The sequence below is a fragment of the Myotis brandtii genome, unplaced genomic scaffold (genome assembly GCF_000412655.1).
Source record: "Myotis brandtii unplaced genomic scaffold, ASM41265v1 scaffold544, whole genome shotgun sequence".
NCBI classification, from domain to species: Eukaryota; Metazoa; Chordata; class Mammalia; order Chiroptera; family Vespertilionidae; genus Myotis; species Myotis brandtii.
The window spans coordinates 338,527-354,555 of record NW_005370008.1 but is presented as its reverse complement, the minus strand read 5'-3'; the positions used below and the strand labels follow the sequence as shown (position 1 = coordinate 354,555).

The 16,029-nt window shown below is 47.0% G+C and overlaps 1 protein-coding gene and 1 long non-coding RNA gene across 10 annotated transcripts in view; both read right to left on the bottom strand.

The window, feature by feature from the left end:
* LOC106728141 overlaps positions 1–11,200 on the bottom strand; it is a 12,304-nt gene extending 1,104 nt beyond the window's left edge. The window contains exons 1-2 of the long non-coding RNA XR_001364399.1: positions 11,189–11,200; positions 10,669–10,671 (exon numbers count right to left, since the gene is read on the bottom strand). This is a non-coding gene — a long non-coding RNA (uncharacterized LOC106728141). The remainder of the gene's footprint in view (positions 1–10,668; positions 10,672–11,188) is intronic.
* A 764-nt stretch (positions 11,201–11,964) lies between these two features.
* The window catches only part of ELOVL5 (ELOVL fatty acid elongase 5), an 83,039-nt gene continuing 78,974 nt past the window's right edge, over positions 11,965–16,029 (bottom strand). For all 9 annotated transcript variants that reach the window (XM_005878084.2, XM_014549289.1, XM_014549293.1 and 6 more), the window contains exons 7-8: positions 14,695–14,829; positions 11,965–13,830 (exon numbers count right to left, since the gene is read on the bottom strand). In XM_005878084.2, the coding sequence (XP_005878146.1) occupies positions 13,687–13,830; positions 14,695–14,829 (279 nt within the window). In that variant the 3' untranslated portion in view covers positions 11,965–13,686. The remainder of the gene's footprint in view (positions 13,831–14,694; positions 14,830–16,029) is intronic.

The following is a 16,029-nucleotide window of genomic DNA, read 5'->3' as shown; positions in this document are numbered from 1 at the left end:
TGTATATTATTGATTTCAGAGAGGAAGGGAGAGGGAGAGATAGAAACATCAATGATGAGAGAGAATCATTGATCAGCTGCCTCTTGCATGCCCCACACTGGGGATTAAGCTTGCAACCCAGACATGTGCCCTGACTGGAACCTCCTGGTTCCAACCACTGAGCCATGCCGCCTGGCTTTTTATTTATAACTAGAGGCCCAGTGCACGAAATTCATGCACAGGTAGGGTCCCTAGGCCTGGCTGGCGATCAGGGCTGATCCGGGCCTTCTGGCTGCCAACCGGGGCCTTCCTTCATTCTGGGCCACCCCCATTCTGGGCCACCCCCTGGTGGTCAGTGCATGTCATAGTGAGTGATTGAACTCCCAGTCTCCTGGTCGAACTCCCGAGGGGACACTTTGCATATTAGCCTTTTATATATAATTTCCCCCCCTATAATTTTATATATAGATTTTCCCCCCAATTACAGTTGACATTCAATATTATAATTGTTGCAGGTGTATAGTATAGTGGTTAGACATTATATAACTTAGAAGTGCTCTCCCATAAGTCTAGTGCCCACCTGGCACCGACCATAGTTATTACAATATTATTGACAATATTCCCCGTGTTGTACTTTACATGCTGTGACTATTCTGTACCTTCTTAATCTAGAAGGGCTTGTTCTTATCTGTTGACAAGCCCAAAAACTCTGTGTGGGATGGGGGACCAGGTCTGGATGTATTGGTTACTTTTATTTTTCTAGCCTTTATTTCTTTTCTTTCAAACAAAATCTACCCCATTTTACAGGTGGAAACATTGAGCCTTGGTGAATCGCAAGGATTTTCTTCAGGAGAACTCGCCGGACAGACTTCATTACGAATGCCGTGCCTGCCTCTCAAAGCACCAGTCCATTGAGTGGAAACCAGGGCTGTTACACAATGAGTTTGGAGGCTAATTTTAAAGCAAGTCACGTGTCCCTCCTGTTGCTCTGACCCAAATATGACACAGGAATTCGAAGTTGCTCGCAAAGAAGTCCAGAATCGGTCAGGAGGCCCTACAGGGCAATTCGGTTGATTACAGGACTGCAAGCCTCGTTTTTCAGCCACCGCGAGGCTGCTTCACTCGGGACTCCTTTGCTGGTCCAGTTGGGCCACTGCCTGCGGGACCTGAGGGCAGTGCCAGGCCTGGGACTGACCTGGGGGCATTGTTCTCTGTCCCCAGGTTTCCAGAGCAGTAAGGAGATGTGGATCTAACCTCGCTCACAAAGAGGGCTTTGTACTGTGCTGGCCAATGACAGTTAGCAAGGTTTGAAATCAGGACCAAAGCATCCTCTTTTCTCTTCAGGGGCTGATGGTGAAGGTGCAGGACAGCGGGCTGCTGCCAATCCTCAAGGCAGCCCAGGGCTGAGAAGGCTTAGTGCAGGCAGAAGGCGCTGGCCTCGGAAAGTGGAAGTTTGCCCCGATTTCGCTGCTTCCTGTCCAAGGCTCCTGTCCACAGTCCAGGGCCCTGGGAGCTCCCCCTCTCATTTCTCACCAAAGCCTGCTCCTGGAATCTTTCACTCACATCAAGGAGAATGGACAAACTTCTCTTCCTGGGAGCCTTCACATCTTGAAGACTTAAAGGAAAAGTAATGGGTCTCTGTGCATGTTCAGATGCCAGCGAAGTTAGGTGAGAGGGGTGGGGCCCGCTCTGGGGGGCAAGGATGCCAGGGGTGGGCAGGAAAGTCCAGGGAAAGCAGGCCTGGCATTTCAGAAAGAGGCAGAGTCATAGAAAGGGGCCTAGTGGCGGATGAGGGAAGCACTGGGAGTTAAGGAGGCAGCAAGCAGAAAACCCTGAACTGAAAACTCATGTTGGAAGTTATCTGCCTTTTCCCTCAAGTAAAAGATTCAAGAAAAGGAAGTATGTATGCAAAACACAGTTATACTTCCAGCCATCCAGCCACCATCCATCCATCCATTATCCATCCATCCATCCATCCATCCAAATGAAATTTTAATTATATTACTAGTACCAGAGAGATAGCCAGAAACAAAATATCTAACGTTTCTCTGTGCATAGAACCATGGAACTTTCTATTTGACTAGTGAGTGAGGCTAACAAAGAAATATATAACTTCATGTGCCTGTTAGTTTTCTGGAAAAAAAAAAATGAAACAGGGTAAGGAGATAAGAGAGTAGAGTGATGAAAGCGAAAGTCCGTTGGGGTGGGGAGAGTGTCTGGACGAGGTGATTAGGAAAGACTTCCCAGGCAGGGCTAACAGACTTAGCAAATAAAAATATGGGACCGAGGTAAATTTGAGTTTCAGATAAACAACGAGTACGTTTTCAGTATAAGTGTGTCCCATGCAATAGTTGGGACATATATGTACTAAAAACAATCACCTGACTGAAATGCAAATAGAACTGGGTGTTCTGATCTGATCTTGTGGCTCCTGTGGGACTCCCCCTCCTCCTGGGAACGAGACGCAGAGTGTTCCAGGAGAGGAAGCAGGAAGTGCAAAGCTTCCCAGGCAGAAACGAGCTTGGCTTGTTCAGGAAAAGCCCCGAGTGGCTGGACGAGAGGGAGGGGGATGGCATAGATATGGCCCCACAGAGGTGGGTAGTGGCTAGATCACTTGAGGCTCCGGGCCCGTGTTGAGAGTGTGCCTTTTATTCTGCCCTGTGGAACTTTGAGGCACACCTTCTGCACTACAACCACTCATTTCCATGAAGATCCAGTTCAGTATTGGTTCCCCCAAAGCAGGTACCATTAACATTACTTTAAGACCAGACTTTCGGATGGGCGAGTAGGTGACCCTGCCCTGGGGGGATGTGAACAGTATTTCCTTTAAAGTCACCTGACCTTCCTTACCTCCTTCCATCCGATTCACTGTTATCTTCAGTTTTCCTAGCACTGGATAGAGCCTTTTTCATTGTACCAAAAGAAATGAGCTTACAATGCTACTGCGAGAGGAGACTGAGGGATTCAAATTCTTACTAGTGTGTAAATGACTACCAGGAAGTATTTTCAAAGTGAGGAGGAAGAGAGCATGTAGGTCAAGGAAAGATGGGACAATAAAAAAGGGAAATTTGGGGTGCTGATGTCAAGTGCTGGCAACTGGAGCAGTTTGCCTAGCTGTGACCCTAAAGCTGAATGTTGGCTAAATAGAAAACCGGTTCTCCCCCTTTTCTGTGTTGAGATGGCCAGGAATCTCTCATTGAAGAGAGATTCAGAACCAGGCTGGCTGCAAACTGATACTGCCAGATGGCAGAGCAGTCAAAATATTTAGCTGCAAAGCCCACGCTGTGTTTGGGAAAAGGCTGAACGTGCATTCCCGCCGCAGACCTTAGTGGGCTCCTGTCTGATGATGTTTCCTGGCTCCTCTGCCATTGCCTCAGTGACTCACAGAGTGACTCACAGCTCGTCTCCAGCAGTTTGCTCCTGGCAAGGATGTATCTATCAGAACCAGCCTGCCCCCAGCTTTCTAGTAAAAGATCCCCTACGTCTAAAAGAGTTTTGACTGTATTTCTGAGAGAACGGCCCTACCTTACTTTCCATGCAATGTGGGGTTCTTTGGACCCAATACTAATCCCGTGAGGTGAACAGAAAAGGAGCTATGCCCTCTGTTATAGGTGGGGGAACTGACGGTGAGGGGGCTGTCTCACCCAGGTTCCAAGGGGCAGAGCATGAACTTGGACCTTTGACTTGTTACTTCATTTCAAAATTATTTGCCCGGCCGGCGTGGCTCAGTGGTTGAGTGTCGGCCTATGAACCAGGAGGTCATGGTTTGATTCCCAGTCAGGGCACATGCCCGGGTTTTGGGCTCGATCTCCAGTGTGGGGCATGCAAGTGGCAGCCAATCAATGATTCTCTCATTGTAGATGTTTCTATCTCTCTCCCTTTTTTCAGACATATATGAACATATTTTAACAGATTGGGGAAAAAATGTGGTATGAATGGATTGATAACTTGCTTTTCCATGTAACGGTGTTTTCATGACCATTTTCCCACATCAGTAAAAGTTTTCACGGCAGGTTTGATCCACAGCGTACTATCTGTTAAACTGCAAGAGGGCAAAGGGAAAGGCCACACACATTTGAGACATTTCAGGCAGCACTGACTCAAGCAGAAGCCCAAGTCATGTTCCATGAGGAGACGAGGCCAGGGTGCTGATGGGAAAGGGAAGGGGAACAATCACATCAGTAGAAGGCAGGCGTTTCTATAGTTGCAGATAAGCCAACACAGTGATGCTAATCCTAAAGAATGTTTTTACGTTTTCCTGTCCAGTAGTCATCAGTCCAATAGTCAAAATATCTGCTTTCATGTTATCCCTGCAAACCCTGTCCGAAGGTTATTTTGCTGTTTTGAACATTCCAACGTTTTCAGGCCTAAGACGTGCAAGGCGGTTCCTCGGGCCGGCAGCTCTGGCTCCGTTATCAAGTGGCTCCGTGTATGTTATTGTTCACACACCCTATGAATGATGTGCCCAATGTACTTCACCCATGGGGACGTTCCAGTTGTTACCAATGTTTAAATGGTAAACACCACCACACCGGGCAGGCTCTGTGATGCTTCTGCTAAGTGAGTTGTCTGGGCCTCGGTTTGAGGAAAATTAAAAGTAGGGGAAGAAACAGAGAAAGTGCATGGGCACGAGTTTGACTATTGTCTGTGGAAGGGAGAGCAGTGAGGCTGCGATTTCAAGTGTCTCCTCTGTGAAGGTCGCTTGCTCCCACTGTGCTCTCATTCCGTTCTCCTCCCTGGGCTTCCGCACTATTCCTCATCGCCTCGCATCCCCTCCGCAGCTCCAGCTCCTCTCCACCGGGCCTCGCTTTCCCCTGCAATCCTCCCCATTCCCTGTCCCCGCCTGGGGACCCACCTTTCAGCATGTTTCTGTGTCTCGACTCAGTGTCTGAAAAGTTATTCCTAAGAGCAGCGAACAAAGAATCCTTGTCACCGCTCTGCCTGTGGGTACACTGCACACCTAGCTCTAACTGCCCCGGGAAGTGGAAGTTCAAAGTCATTAATGGTGGTGTGTCCACTGGGTTTCTTTAATTTCTTTGCTGGACTAAGCTACTATCCCCCCATTCCCTCCTCATCAGGCATCATCAGTCTCTTAGTTCTAATAACAACTTAGAAAAAGTTGGGATGATCATTATCCCCAGGCTATAATTCCAGAAACAAATATGAGAGGTCATAAAACCAACTGAGCGCCTTAAAGAAAAACGTCTGATTTGTTGCAGGATTCCAAGAATGGTTCCCGATGCGGTCCTTCACTTTCACAATGATTTCCGTCTTCCGTTCTAAATCTGAATGGCACAGAGCAGCAGAATTTATACATTGTTCATCAGAGAACAGACAGCTCGTTAATCCTTAACATGGGTGGGACTTCACTGCTCACCATCATACCCTCCATTCCGAAATATATCTGGGTCCGCTTTTCTGAGACGACTAAGATGTCTTATTGATACACTCAGGGCTATTGAAAAACTGCCCTTCTTGTGTGTGACCACGTTACAGCTTCCCCCTCCAAGAGAGGGGTCGGGGAACATCTACACTCATCTCATGCTCATTCACTCACAAATTCATGTTCAAAATATTTGAGACTTTCCTATGTGCCAGGCAAGAGAAAAAGCCCTTGTCTTCCAGGAGGGAGACAAATAAACAAATATTTAACAATTCAAATGTTACAAAGAAAAATAAAGCGAAGTAAGAGAATGGAGTGTGTGTGTGTGTGTGTTGGGGCGGGGGAGCGATTCGGGGGTGATGTTTTCGATCTGGTAGTTAGGTGGGGTGTAAGTGGGGAACACCATCTGGGGAGGAGCAGCAGGACAGAGGCCTCTAGATGGGAAGGGCCCCAGGAGACGTCCAGCAGAGGCGAGGGCGGCTGAATGCACTGAGCGAGCGAGGGACAGGGAGGCAGACTGAGGAGGCCCTGGGGCCAGCCGCGGGAGGGCGATGGGTCATGGAAAGATGCAGGACATTATTTGCGGTGAAGCAATTATCTAGAGGTGACTCCAAGGCAGAGGGAAGCTGGTGGCCCCAAGGGGTCCATGCCCTTTCCCATGTACCCCTCATGACAAGCTGGAAGTATTTAGGGCTTCTGGGGCGAGTCTCTGGGTCCTATAAAATGGTCACACAGCTGCAGGCCCCCCTCTTGGCGGTTTTACAATTCGGATGAGCTGTTCTGGCTTCCTAGGTCTACTAGGAGACTTTTAATGGAAGCTGACTTTATTCCTGCTATACACCACCTCACATCACCATCAACTTTTGCATTCCCCCTGTAGACCATGAGATCTATATGTATTTTCTCCAATCCCAGAGAACCATGCTGAGTTTTAGGTGAGGAAACTTGACAAGGTCATATTGTGCTGTAGTCAGATTGGGCCGCAGTAATGAGGTACTATAGACTAGTGGCTTATAAAGCATGGACATCTATTTCTCATCATTCTGGCTGAATCTGAGATCAGGTGCCAGCATGCCCGGGTCCTGGTGGGGGTCTCTTCCAGGTTGCAGGTGGCTGACTCCTCATTGAATCCTCACATGGCACACAGCAGCGATCGCAAGCTCCTGTGACTCTTATAAGGACTCTACTCCCATTCATCAAGAGCTCCACCCTCATGACCTCCACTAACCCTAATTACCTCCCCAAGCCCATCTTTTAATATCATCACACTGCGGGGCAGGGTTTCATCATACAAATTTGAAGGGGACATGAACATTCAGTACAGGACACATGGTTATTAAGTGATGGTGGGATTTAAATTCATACCTAACTGGCTGGAAAGTCTGTTTTTCTTACTCTGCACCACATTGCATAATCCTTCCTGAGTACTTCCGTTCATTCATCAAAACATTTATGGATCAGCTGCTGTGTGTTTCACACTGTGCCACGCACACATTAGAGATGTAGATACAAATAAGAGACAGTTCCTGCCCTCAAGTGTCTTAGAACCGAGTGGGCTCCCTAGAGTCCTACTACATCTCCCAGAATGGAGTGAGGTCATAGTGCAGACACACCCTCCCAACACACACACTGTTTTAGACTTTCTGAAGTGGAGATTTGCCTTATTCTCATGGAAGAACCTTGCCAGCTGCCAGGCAGGGTGTGCCATCGCCACGCATGAACAGCATCCATTGACCTACTTGTCCTCGGGTGACATTGGTGCTACCGTTCACAGTCGAATTTCACTTACATTTGGATCCTTGATTGTCACTTTAAAAAATCATCAGACATAACCCTATGATGACAAGTTAACATGACAGGTTATTAATGCACAAGCCTGCCCGTCACGCATGGGCAATGCAATCGAGGGCAGCAGCAATTGCCAAGTCCCTGAGTGCCCACACAGTCGCCAGAGCCAAGTGCAGGACCCACTCATGCCATGGTGAGGGGCTGTCCCTCGGGTGGAAAACAGTCTCTACACAGCTTCCCGGTGACTTTCTGGAGAAGATGTGACACTTCTAATATCTTACTCAGTTCAAAAAGATGAACTAGCAACTTAAACACATTCGTAAAAATTCCACTGTCCTTCCTTATGCCTCAGAATAATCACTAAGATTATTCTCAGTGTCAGTATCCTGGTTGTTTCCTTCAGAATAGTTCCTAGAATTTATAATTATTTTGTTTGTCTTTCAGAATGAGGTTATCTTTTCATCATTGTTTCCCCAGCAACCGTTTACCAGGACTCCTAGGGCAGAGGGCCGGAGTGCTGTGTGGACGGTACAGTGAGCAGCCAGGGGGGGTCAACCCTTGGTCACGTGGCCTTCCACATGACTGGCAACCTTAGCATTTCATGAGGGAGTACGGGAAGGCATGAGGTTGGCGGAACCGGGCCTTGGTGGTTTGCTACAAATAGGCACTTGTCGGATCGGAAACACTGTCAAGGGGAAGGCATACAATTTGTCTTGATTAAAACAGTCAAATTCATCGATCAGGGAAATCCACATCTATGCCCATTGGTTTGCTACAAATAGGCACTTGTCGGATCGGAAACATTGTCAAGGGGAAGGCATACAATTTGCCTTGATTAAAACAGTCAAATTCATTGATCAGGAAAATCCACATCTATGCCTTTTTAGGGTGTTTTATGTTTTCCCTTCTTTGTTAAATTTGGGGTGACGACATTGGTTAATATGGTCATACAGGATTCAGGAGTGGGCTTCTATGTTACAAGATCTGTATATTGCACCGTGTGCCCACCACCCAAAGTCAAATCATCTCCTGTCACCATATATTAGGAACCCTTTCACCCCTCTGGCAACCACCACACTGCTGTTTGTGTTCACGAGTTTCAGTTTTATATCCCACATATGAATGAAATCATATGGTTCTTAGCTTTTTCTGACTAACATTTCACTTAGCATAATGCTCTCAAGGTCCATCCATGTTGTTGCAAATGGCAGTATTTCGTCCTTATGGCTGAGTAGTATTCCACTGTGTAGATGCCCATTATGTGAACAAGAATGCCAGTGGTGATATGTGTTAACAATAGGGCTCCAAGTTTTCAGACTTCAAATGCCATGTCTGGTGAGGATGGATTTTCAGAAGGGCCGAGGCCCCCTTTACATCTGCCTGTCAGACAGGATTCCCATCGATTCATAACTCAGACGTGAGCCCCACGTCTTGGCACAGTCACCTTCCTGCTCCTCCTTAGCAGGAGGGCATTTGGGCAGGAGGCGTCGCTAAGGATGAGTCTGTGAGGCATAATTACTACTTCCCCCGTGGACTCTGAGCAACTTTCTCCTCGTTTCATCAATGACAACACCCGAATTTCACGCTCTTCCTCTTCGCCTCATTTTAAAAATAAGCAGTTTCCCCATATACTCAATAGTTCAGGGACACGTGCTCGAACTGACTCAGCCTTCAGCACATTCACTCATGCCTGCAATGCTGCTTCCCAAGCAACCTTCTGTCACCAACTACTGAACCCAGACTGGCTTTGTAGGCTCAGATTAAGCCCACGCCTTCACAGAGCTCTTCTCCGTACTTTGCTAGAAGAGTTCTCTCTCCTGGACCCTTATAGTTGGTTTCTGTCCATCGCATGGCACTTGCCACAAACCATCCGGTGCTGAAGGTGCCTGTGGGCATGTTTGATCCCAATGTAGCAAAGGCTCCTGGGGGGCTGAAGCCATTTCTCAAAGACCCCGGTTTGCTCCCTACACCTGGCTCAGTCCTCGGTACCAAGAGCTCTCCCAGGGGAGCAGGCACATTCTTCAAAGGTCTGATCAACTCAAGAACATATATGGGCAACAGAGGGGACAGTAAGCCCCGTTCAAGAGAGCCTGGATGATCTGGGAAAGGGGATAACCGTGTGACTAGACCTCTGCCACCAGAACATCATCAGTGACTGGTTCCACTCTGCTTGTTCCTGCAGCTTCCAGTTGGGAGCCCAACACGTCTCCCAGGACCTTGGACCACAAGCCCGGTACAGGCACCCCACACAAACTATGGCAAAAATCAGCCCAGGAACCTTCTCCCCTTGGGTGAGTGCCGTAAGTAGGTTGGCAGGGAGAGGAGAAGAGCTCCTAAGAATGTCAAGGATGACAAAAATGCATTTTAAATGTTCGGAATGAGAACTAGTGGCTGGTGAGAACAAACAAAGGCAAACACGATCATCCCCCCCATCAGACACTCTTCTCCAAATAAAAAGTGTAGAGAACAACCAGGTTAGCGTCTGAAGTCTCAGGCTGATGAGGGGATAGTAGGAGACATCTGTTTGAAATGAGTTCAGAGGAAACACACCCAGACATGGAAACAACCTGTGGGTGGCGGCTGTATCACTCTCGGAACTCGGGGAGAAATAATGAAGAGAAGACCAGGGACTGAAGACACCACCCTGTTTTCCAAAGGGGAAATGAAGTAGATTCCAGGCACTCCAGAATGGTGAGTTAATGGTAAACTCTGGCCAAATCTGGAATATAGATGGTGAGCATTTTGACTCCTAACGATTGCTGGTTTCTTTCCAACTCCTGATTCAACAAAGAAAGTGTCACACCAAGCTAACTTCCTTCCCTTTCTGATAGGATTGCTAGAGCAACCAGCCACGGAAATACCAGTAAAACGCTAGCTGAGAGTGTAGAGACCAGTGAGGTGGATCGAGCACAACACAATCGTGAAGGTAACAGATTACACTTCAATAGTTTACTCTGTGCTAGAGGAGGTTCCAAGGGCTTTTTGTATCCTTTATCTATTTAATCCTCTATGATGTAGGTACTAACATTATTCTCATTTGGCTGACGAGAACACAGTGGCAAAGTAAAAGCAACGGGTCTCAAGGTCATATAGGTAGGATTCCAAAAACCAGGCAATGGGACCCCCAAATCCTGCCTCTCACATCAGGTGATCCTGCCTTTCCACACGAATGGCAAGGCTGATAAAGAGGGGAAATGGGAACATCCCTGTTCCGTACAGGTGAGCGAACGTGCCCTGTAGGTACTAACATTATTCTCATTTGGCTGACGAGAACACAGCGGCAAAGTAAAAGCAACGGGTCTCAAGGTCATACAGGTAGGATTCCAAAACCAGGCAATGTGACCCCCAAATCCTGCCTCTCACATCAGGCGAGCCTGCCTTTCCACACGAATGACAAGGCTGATAAAGAGGGGAAATGGGAACATCCCTGGTCCGTACAGGTGAGCGAACGTGCCCTCACTTCCACACAGGAGAGGGGAGAGTGTGGGCACACACCTTGCCTTGCTCTGCCCTCTTACCCACTCACTTCTCGGAGGGGAGGAGGGCGATGGTCTGATTGCCAAGACCGGGCGAGGCCACGAGCACACTCTCTCGGCACAGTAAGGTCATCAGGGCAGAATTTGACTACAAGGGGAGCTTGTAGTTTAAGTGCGTAAATTCCAGGGCTGATAGTCAAAGTATTTTCATTACCAGTTCATCACCAGACCAGCAATGAGAAGAGAGGCAGGCCATGAACCACCGGTGTGGCAGGCCCAGCCCTGGTAAGCTTATGTAAACAGGGCTATGAGCCAGGGTAGTTAGCCCTATTGTGATCTCAGCTTCATCAATCCAGTCGTCTCAGTAAGAGATGAGCTATTTTGATTTCCACTAGTTTGACTTCTATGTCCTGTTTTTTCCATTTGTTCTGGACTTAAAGAGGGGAAAGACAGGATATGATTAATCACCACCAGCAAACCTCCAGCTGTCCTTTGTACTTTTCAGATAATATCCCAAATACCAAATGCAGTTTCTGACGACATTTTAACCAGTTACTGCCACGCGTCCAAAACAGAAACCATCCTGCTGGCGTCTATAGACGCTTATGGCGTACAAAGGGTTAAAGGTGATATTGACAAACGAAAAGGCACTCAGAAGCCTGGGTCAAGCCTACACAGGAGGCTGTGTGGTATGAAGTGGATGGAAGGAAGAGGGGCCCCTCATGTCATCACTCCCACGGTGGACATGGATGGACCTGGAAGTCCACAGGGGGTGGGCTGAGAGGGGCCAGGATCTGGGACAAGAAATGATCTTTGGCAAAGAAAGTGATACAGCTTTGGGACCAAGGCGGGACCTCAGTACTTTAGAGTAGGGGTCAGCAAACCAGGTATACTGTCTGGCTCTCTACCCTAAAGACATGTGAAGCTCTGGTCTTGACTGGGACCAAGGCGGGACCTCAGTACTTTAGAGTAGGGGGTCAGCAAACCAGGTATACTGTCTGGGTCTCTACACTAAAGGCATGTGAAGCTCTGGTCTCGAGTTAGGAAAGTAACTTTAACAGCCTGGAGTGTGAGGAGAGGGAGTGGGAAGAGAAGGAAGAAAGGAAAAAGGAGTATTCTTAGAGGCGGGACCTTTGTGGGAAAAGGCAGAGGAAGGAATTAGGGAGGGACCACCACCATGCCTTTCTGTGTGGAGATCCCTCCTCTTGTGAGCTGGGCAACGTGACCTTTCACACCAAATTACTGACATCTGTCTGCGTGAGTTCTGCAAAGGTGAAGAGAGTGGATTTCCCCCCAGTCTTTCATAATTGGCAGCACAGAAACAATGTAGAACGCAAGCACAGGTAATCAAAAATGTTTTAATGATTAATGTTCGGACCTTTTGCAACAGTGTGGGAATATCCAGATGAGCTAAGCACACTTTGACAGCACACTACCGAATGTTATAGTTTCTGTTTGAAATATGTAAAGACTTTCGCAAACTAGTACCTAGGAAGACACACATTTACAAATATACACGTTCTAGATTTGATCAGGTAAATGTAAACAGATGCTGTGACTCCTTCCAAACAGAAAACCCACAAGACTAATAAGAGAACCACCTGGCTCCCTAAAATACGAATGTGCAAAATTAAAGCATGATATTTACATAAATACCAAACCAACAATTCGTTTATACATTGTCAATGACTTTCTAAGATGGTCACGAGTGGTTCAAGGAATATTTTTTCCTCCAATGGAAAAGGTATTCAAAGACTGACTTCCAACACTTTAAAATGACACACACAATAGTCCGTATCTGTTTGACCACTGCCTCCTCACAGGTGTGAGACATGACTTTACAAGTACGCTATTCTTTTTAAACAAGCGGTTCTGAACAAACCTTTAGATTCTAAGCAGAAAACACGACAGGTGCTGTTAGATTTACATTAAACAAATGATCTCTGTCCAATTTCCCAGTTCTCTTATGCTACAGCTATCTGTTTAATTTTACCTTACATTTTTCTTTTTTTATGGAAGGTCCTTTCCCCCCATTTATTAATTTTGGTAAGCGAGGCACATTTTAAAAGGAAGTTTGTGTCAAAACAGATAGCAGTACAGAAATCAATCTTTGTCTGGACCCTGGCAACCATGGCTCATCTGTGGGAGTCTGTCACATGTTACACAATCAGTCCTCCCGCTTGAAGAGTTGATCTCCTCTCTCTCACGAATGGAAAGCAAAATGGGCTCTGTTTCCCGTATAAAAACACTTAGCACTTCAGAAATGACACATGGCCTACTCATCCTACACACTTCCTAAAATCTTGAAGATAAAGAATATATATTTAAGTTTCATCAAGACTGCTTTAGAGCTCCCCCCTTTTTACATTATTAATAGTGGCACTCAAAATAAAAAAATAAGATCTGTTAAAAAGTTAAACTGACGGTTCCACTAGATTTGAGTCTGCCTGATTTAAAGCCAGTATTACAAAACCGAAGGTGCCGTTTCTGATTTCACACATACAAGTCACCTGAAAATGTGTCACACGCTAATTTCATAAACCACGGTCTTTGATTTTTCTAATCAGAGCTATTGAAAATGAATCAAAACTTGAAACGTATCCTAATTTAAACTAGTAAGCTTTGGGCCCTGCTTTTTAAATTTTAAGGCATGTGTGTTTCTCTACTGTAACATTGTACAAATTTACAATCACATGCATGATCTACAGTAAAAATAAAAACACAACAGTTTGGATTACAGTGTTTTCAAATTGTGAATCACAATTCAGCACCTATCATGTTATAACTAATAAGGCAACAGCAGTGTCGTATACTACAATAACACTCCCTCCGCGGCATGGCGCGGGGGTCGGTGAGAGCCCAGAAATGTTAAAAATCTTATGCCTACTTGTCTAAATCTGAATACATTTCCTAGGGGTTTTGAAGTGATGAAAGAGGTCCTACATGAATCACACTATTGTAGGCCGGACTAGTTACAGCAGCTGTTAACGAGCATCGGGCACAACTCATACTGTGCTTACAATCAGACGACTTGGTTGGGAGGTTTGCAACTCTTCGACCTCAATCCTTCCGTTGCTTCCTCGGCTTCACATTGTTTTCCAGGGATGAAAAGTTGTTGGTGTGTCCGTTGGCGGCGGCCAGGGACCCATTCTGGTGGTCCTTCAGGTGCTCTTTCCGCCGGGAGGATCCCTGCTTGTTGTAAGTCTGAAAGACACAGGGCAGATAGCAGCACTATAGTGGCCGTGCTATGCAAGGGTGGCGCCCTAACACTAACCTAGTTTCCCTGCAGGTGTCTGTGAATCAAGGTACAGGGGAGCACAGGGAAGAGGAATAGTGGCTGAGCTGCCAGGTGGCTGCTGGACACGACCACGTGCTACCGCCCGAGCATCTGTGGCCTCTGTCCTTGCTCCTGACCGCCTATGCCTGCCCTGGAATCAGATACTGCCTACGGGAGCGGGAACACACGTCATCCAGGGGTGATGGAGGCAGGGGAACCAGCAGTGGCTGCAAAGTGGTCAGACTCCACCGGAGATAATCTGCCCTAAGTGGACCCCTCTGTGAGCAAGAACCTGCATTACATCATGCCCTTGGAAATGAGCTGAGCTCCAAACGAGAAGTGGATATGCAAGAAAACTGGGACAAAGGGCAGATTTCTATCTATAGCTGATGGACTGTAATGGAAATTTCTTTTGGACATTTAATTTGGCCGTGAGGTTCAGAGCAGCGGGGCTGTGAGACTTCTGGCTGAAAATCACCTACCACGTGTCTGCCGCAGGTCTTAAGGGAAGCAACACAGGAACCTGCTGAACAGTTTTGCTTTTCCATATAAATCCCAAACCTCCCTTGCCCAAAATCTAGAACTCGGGAGGTCCGGAACAGATTTAGCATCTTTTACATTAGCAGGGACCCTCCCCTCCCAAAGGCAGGGGCTGCCCTGCCACTGTGACTAAGTTAGTGCCCACTGCCCGGCACACAGCAGGGTGTCTACCCGCCCCCCTTAGACAGACAGGTGACGGCCTCTGTTGATAAAGCCCCACAGCCCAACTGCCACCGAGGAGGGAGACGTACCTGAATGTAGAAGTTTGTGAAGAGAGTAATCAGGGAAATCATGTATCCGATTTGGAAATATAACCAACCAAGAGGGAACGAACATGGCCAGATGACCCCGCAGGTGGTCTGTATGATTGTCAGCACAAACTGAATCTGGGGGAGAGAGAAGACACAGTGAGCCTGGGGCACAGCCGTGGACAAGGAGCCATGCCAGACTGGCTCCCTACCCTGCACCCCCCACCTGTGAATTACACTCATCTACCTTTCTGTAGGGACCACCAACATGAAGCAGACACTAAACTCATCCCAAACTATTTATCTTTCTGTCTTATGTGCATTCTTCCTCCCCTCCAAGCTACTTAAACCACCTTTCCTGAAATTCAGGGAATAGTTAACAATACTGTCTTGTGCATTTGAAAGTTGCTCAGAGTACTTCTTAAAGTTCTCATCACAAGAAAAAAACCCTGTAACTACACGAGGTGAAGGATGTTAACTGAACATACTATGGTGATCATTTCATAAAACACACATATTATCAAATCATTATGCTGTACACCAAGCATGTCAAACTTGTGGTCCGTGGACCGCATGTCTCGTTTATTTGGCCTATGTTAGCCTTTGAGTTTGACATGCTTGCTGTACACCTTTAACTTATACAATATTTTATGTCTCAACGAAGCTGGAGACAAAAAGAAAATGTTAAAACAACAACCACCACCAGAATACACACTGAAACTTCAGGGACATAGTAGAGAGAGATGCAAGTTGTTTTCTTTTTAGGGAGGAAGGGAGTGGGGCGCATGCTTAAAGGGAGCCAGTGATGTCACTGCAGAATGTCTGATCCCGCTGGACACGTTCCCTATTCCTTGTCTCTGTTCCCTTTAGGTTTGGTGAAGGCTGACAAGTAGATTTAAACTCTTATCAGGATATAATTCGAAGTCCATAGAATGTTTTTGATGAGTAAGTCTTGAAAAGCATGTGGGCGTGCTTGGGAAACCGAGGCAAGGGTGTTAAAATAAAGTGTGGCTGCTGGAGGAGGCATCTTCAGGAAGAATAATACAGAGGGCGGGGCTCTGCCCGCTGGATTTGGGGCCCAGGTACCAGTGTTCCTAAATAAAAAACTGGTTTCTTCTTTTTCTTCTTCTCCTTTTTAAGGTAAGAACTCTAGGTTGAGTTATAACTAGGAGAAGTGCTCAAATTAAACCTGGGCAAACTGGGTGTGACCTTCTGCCCCAAAGGGCAGAGCCTCCTAGGAGGCCAACTTCCCCGGTCGGTTCTTTTAAATTCTGCTTCTGCGGACCTGCAGCTGTGTGGTGCACGCCAATCTCCTCGCTGCTCTTCAAGTGTAACGAG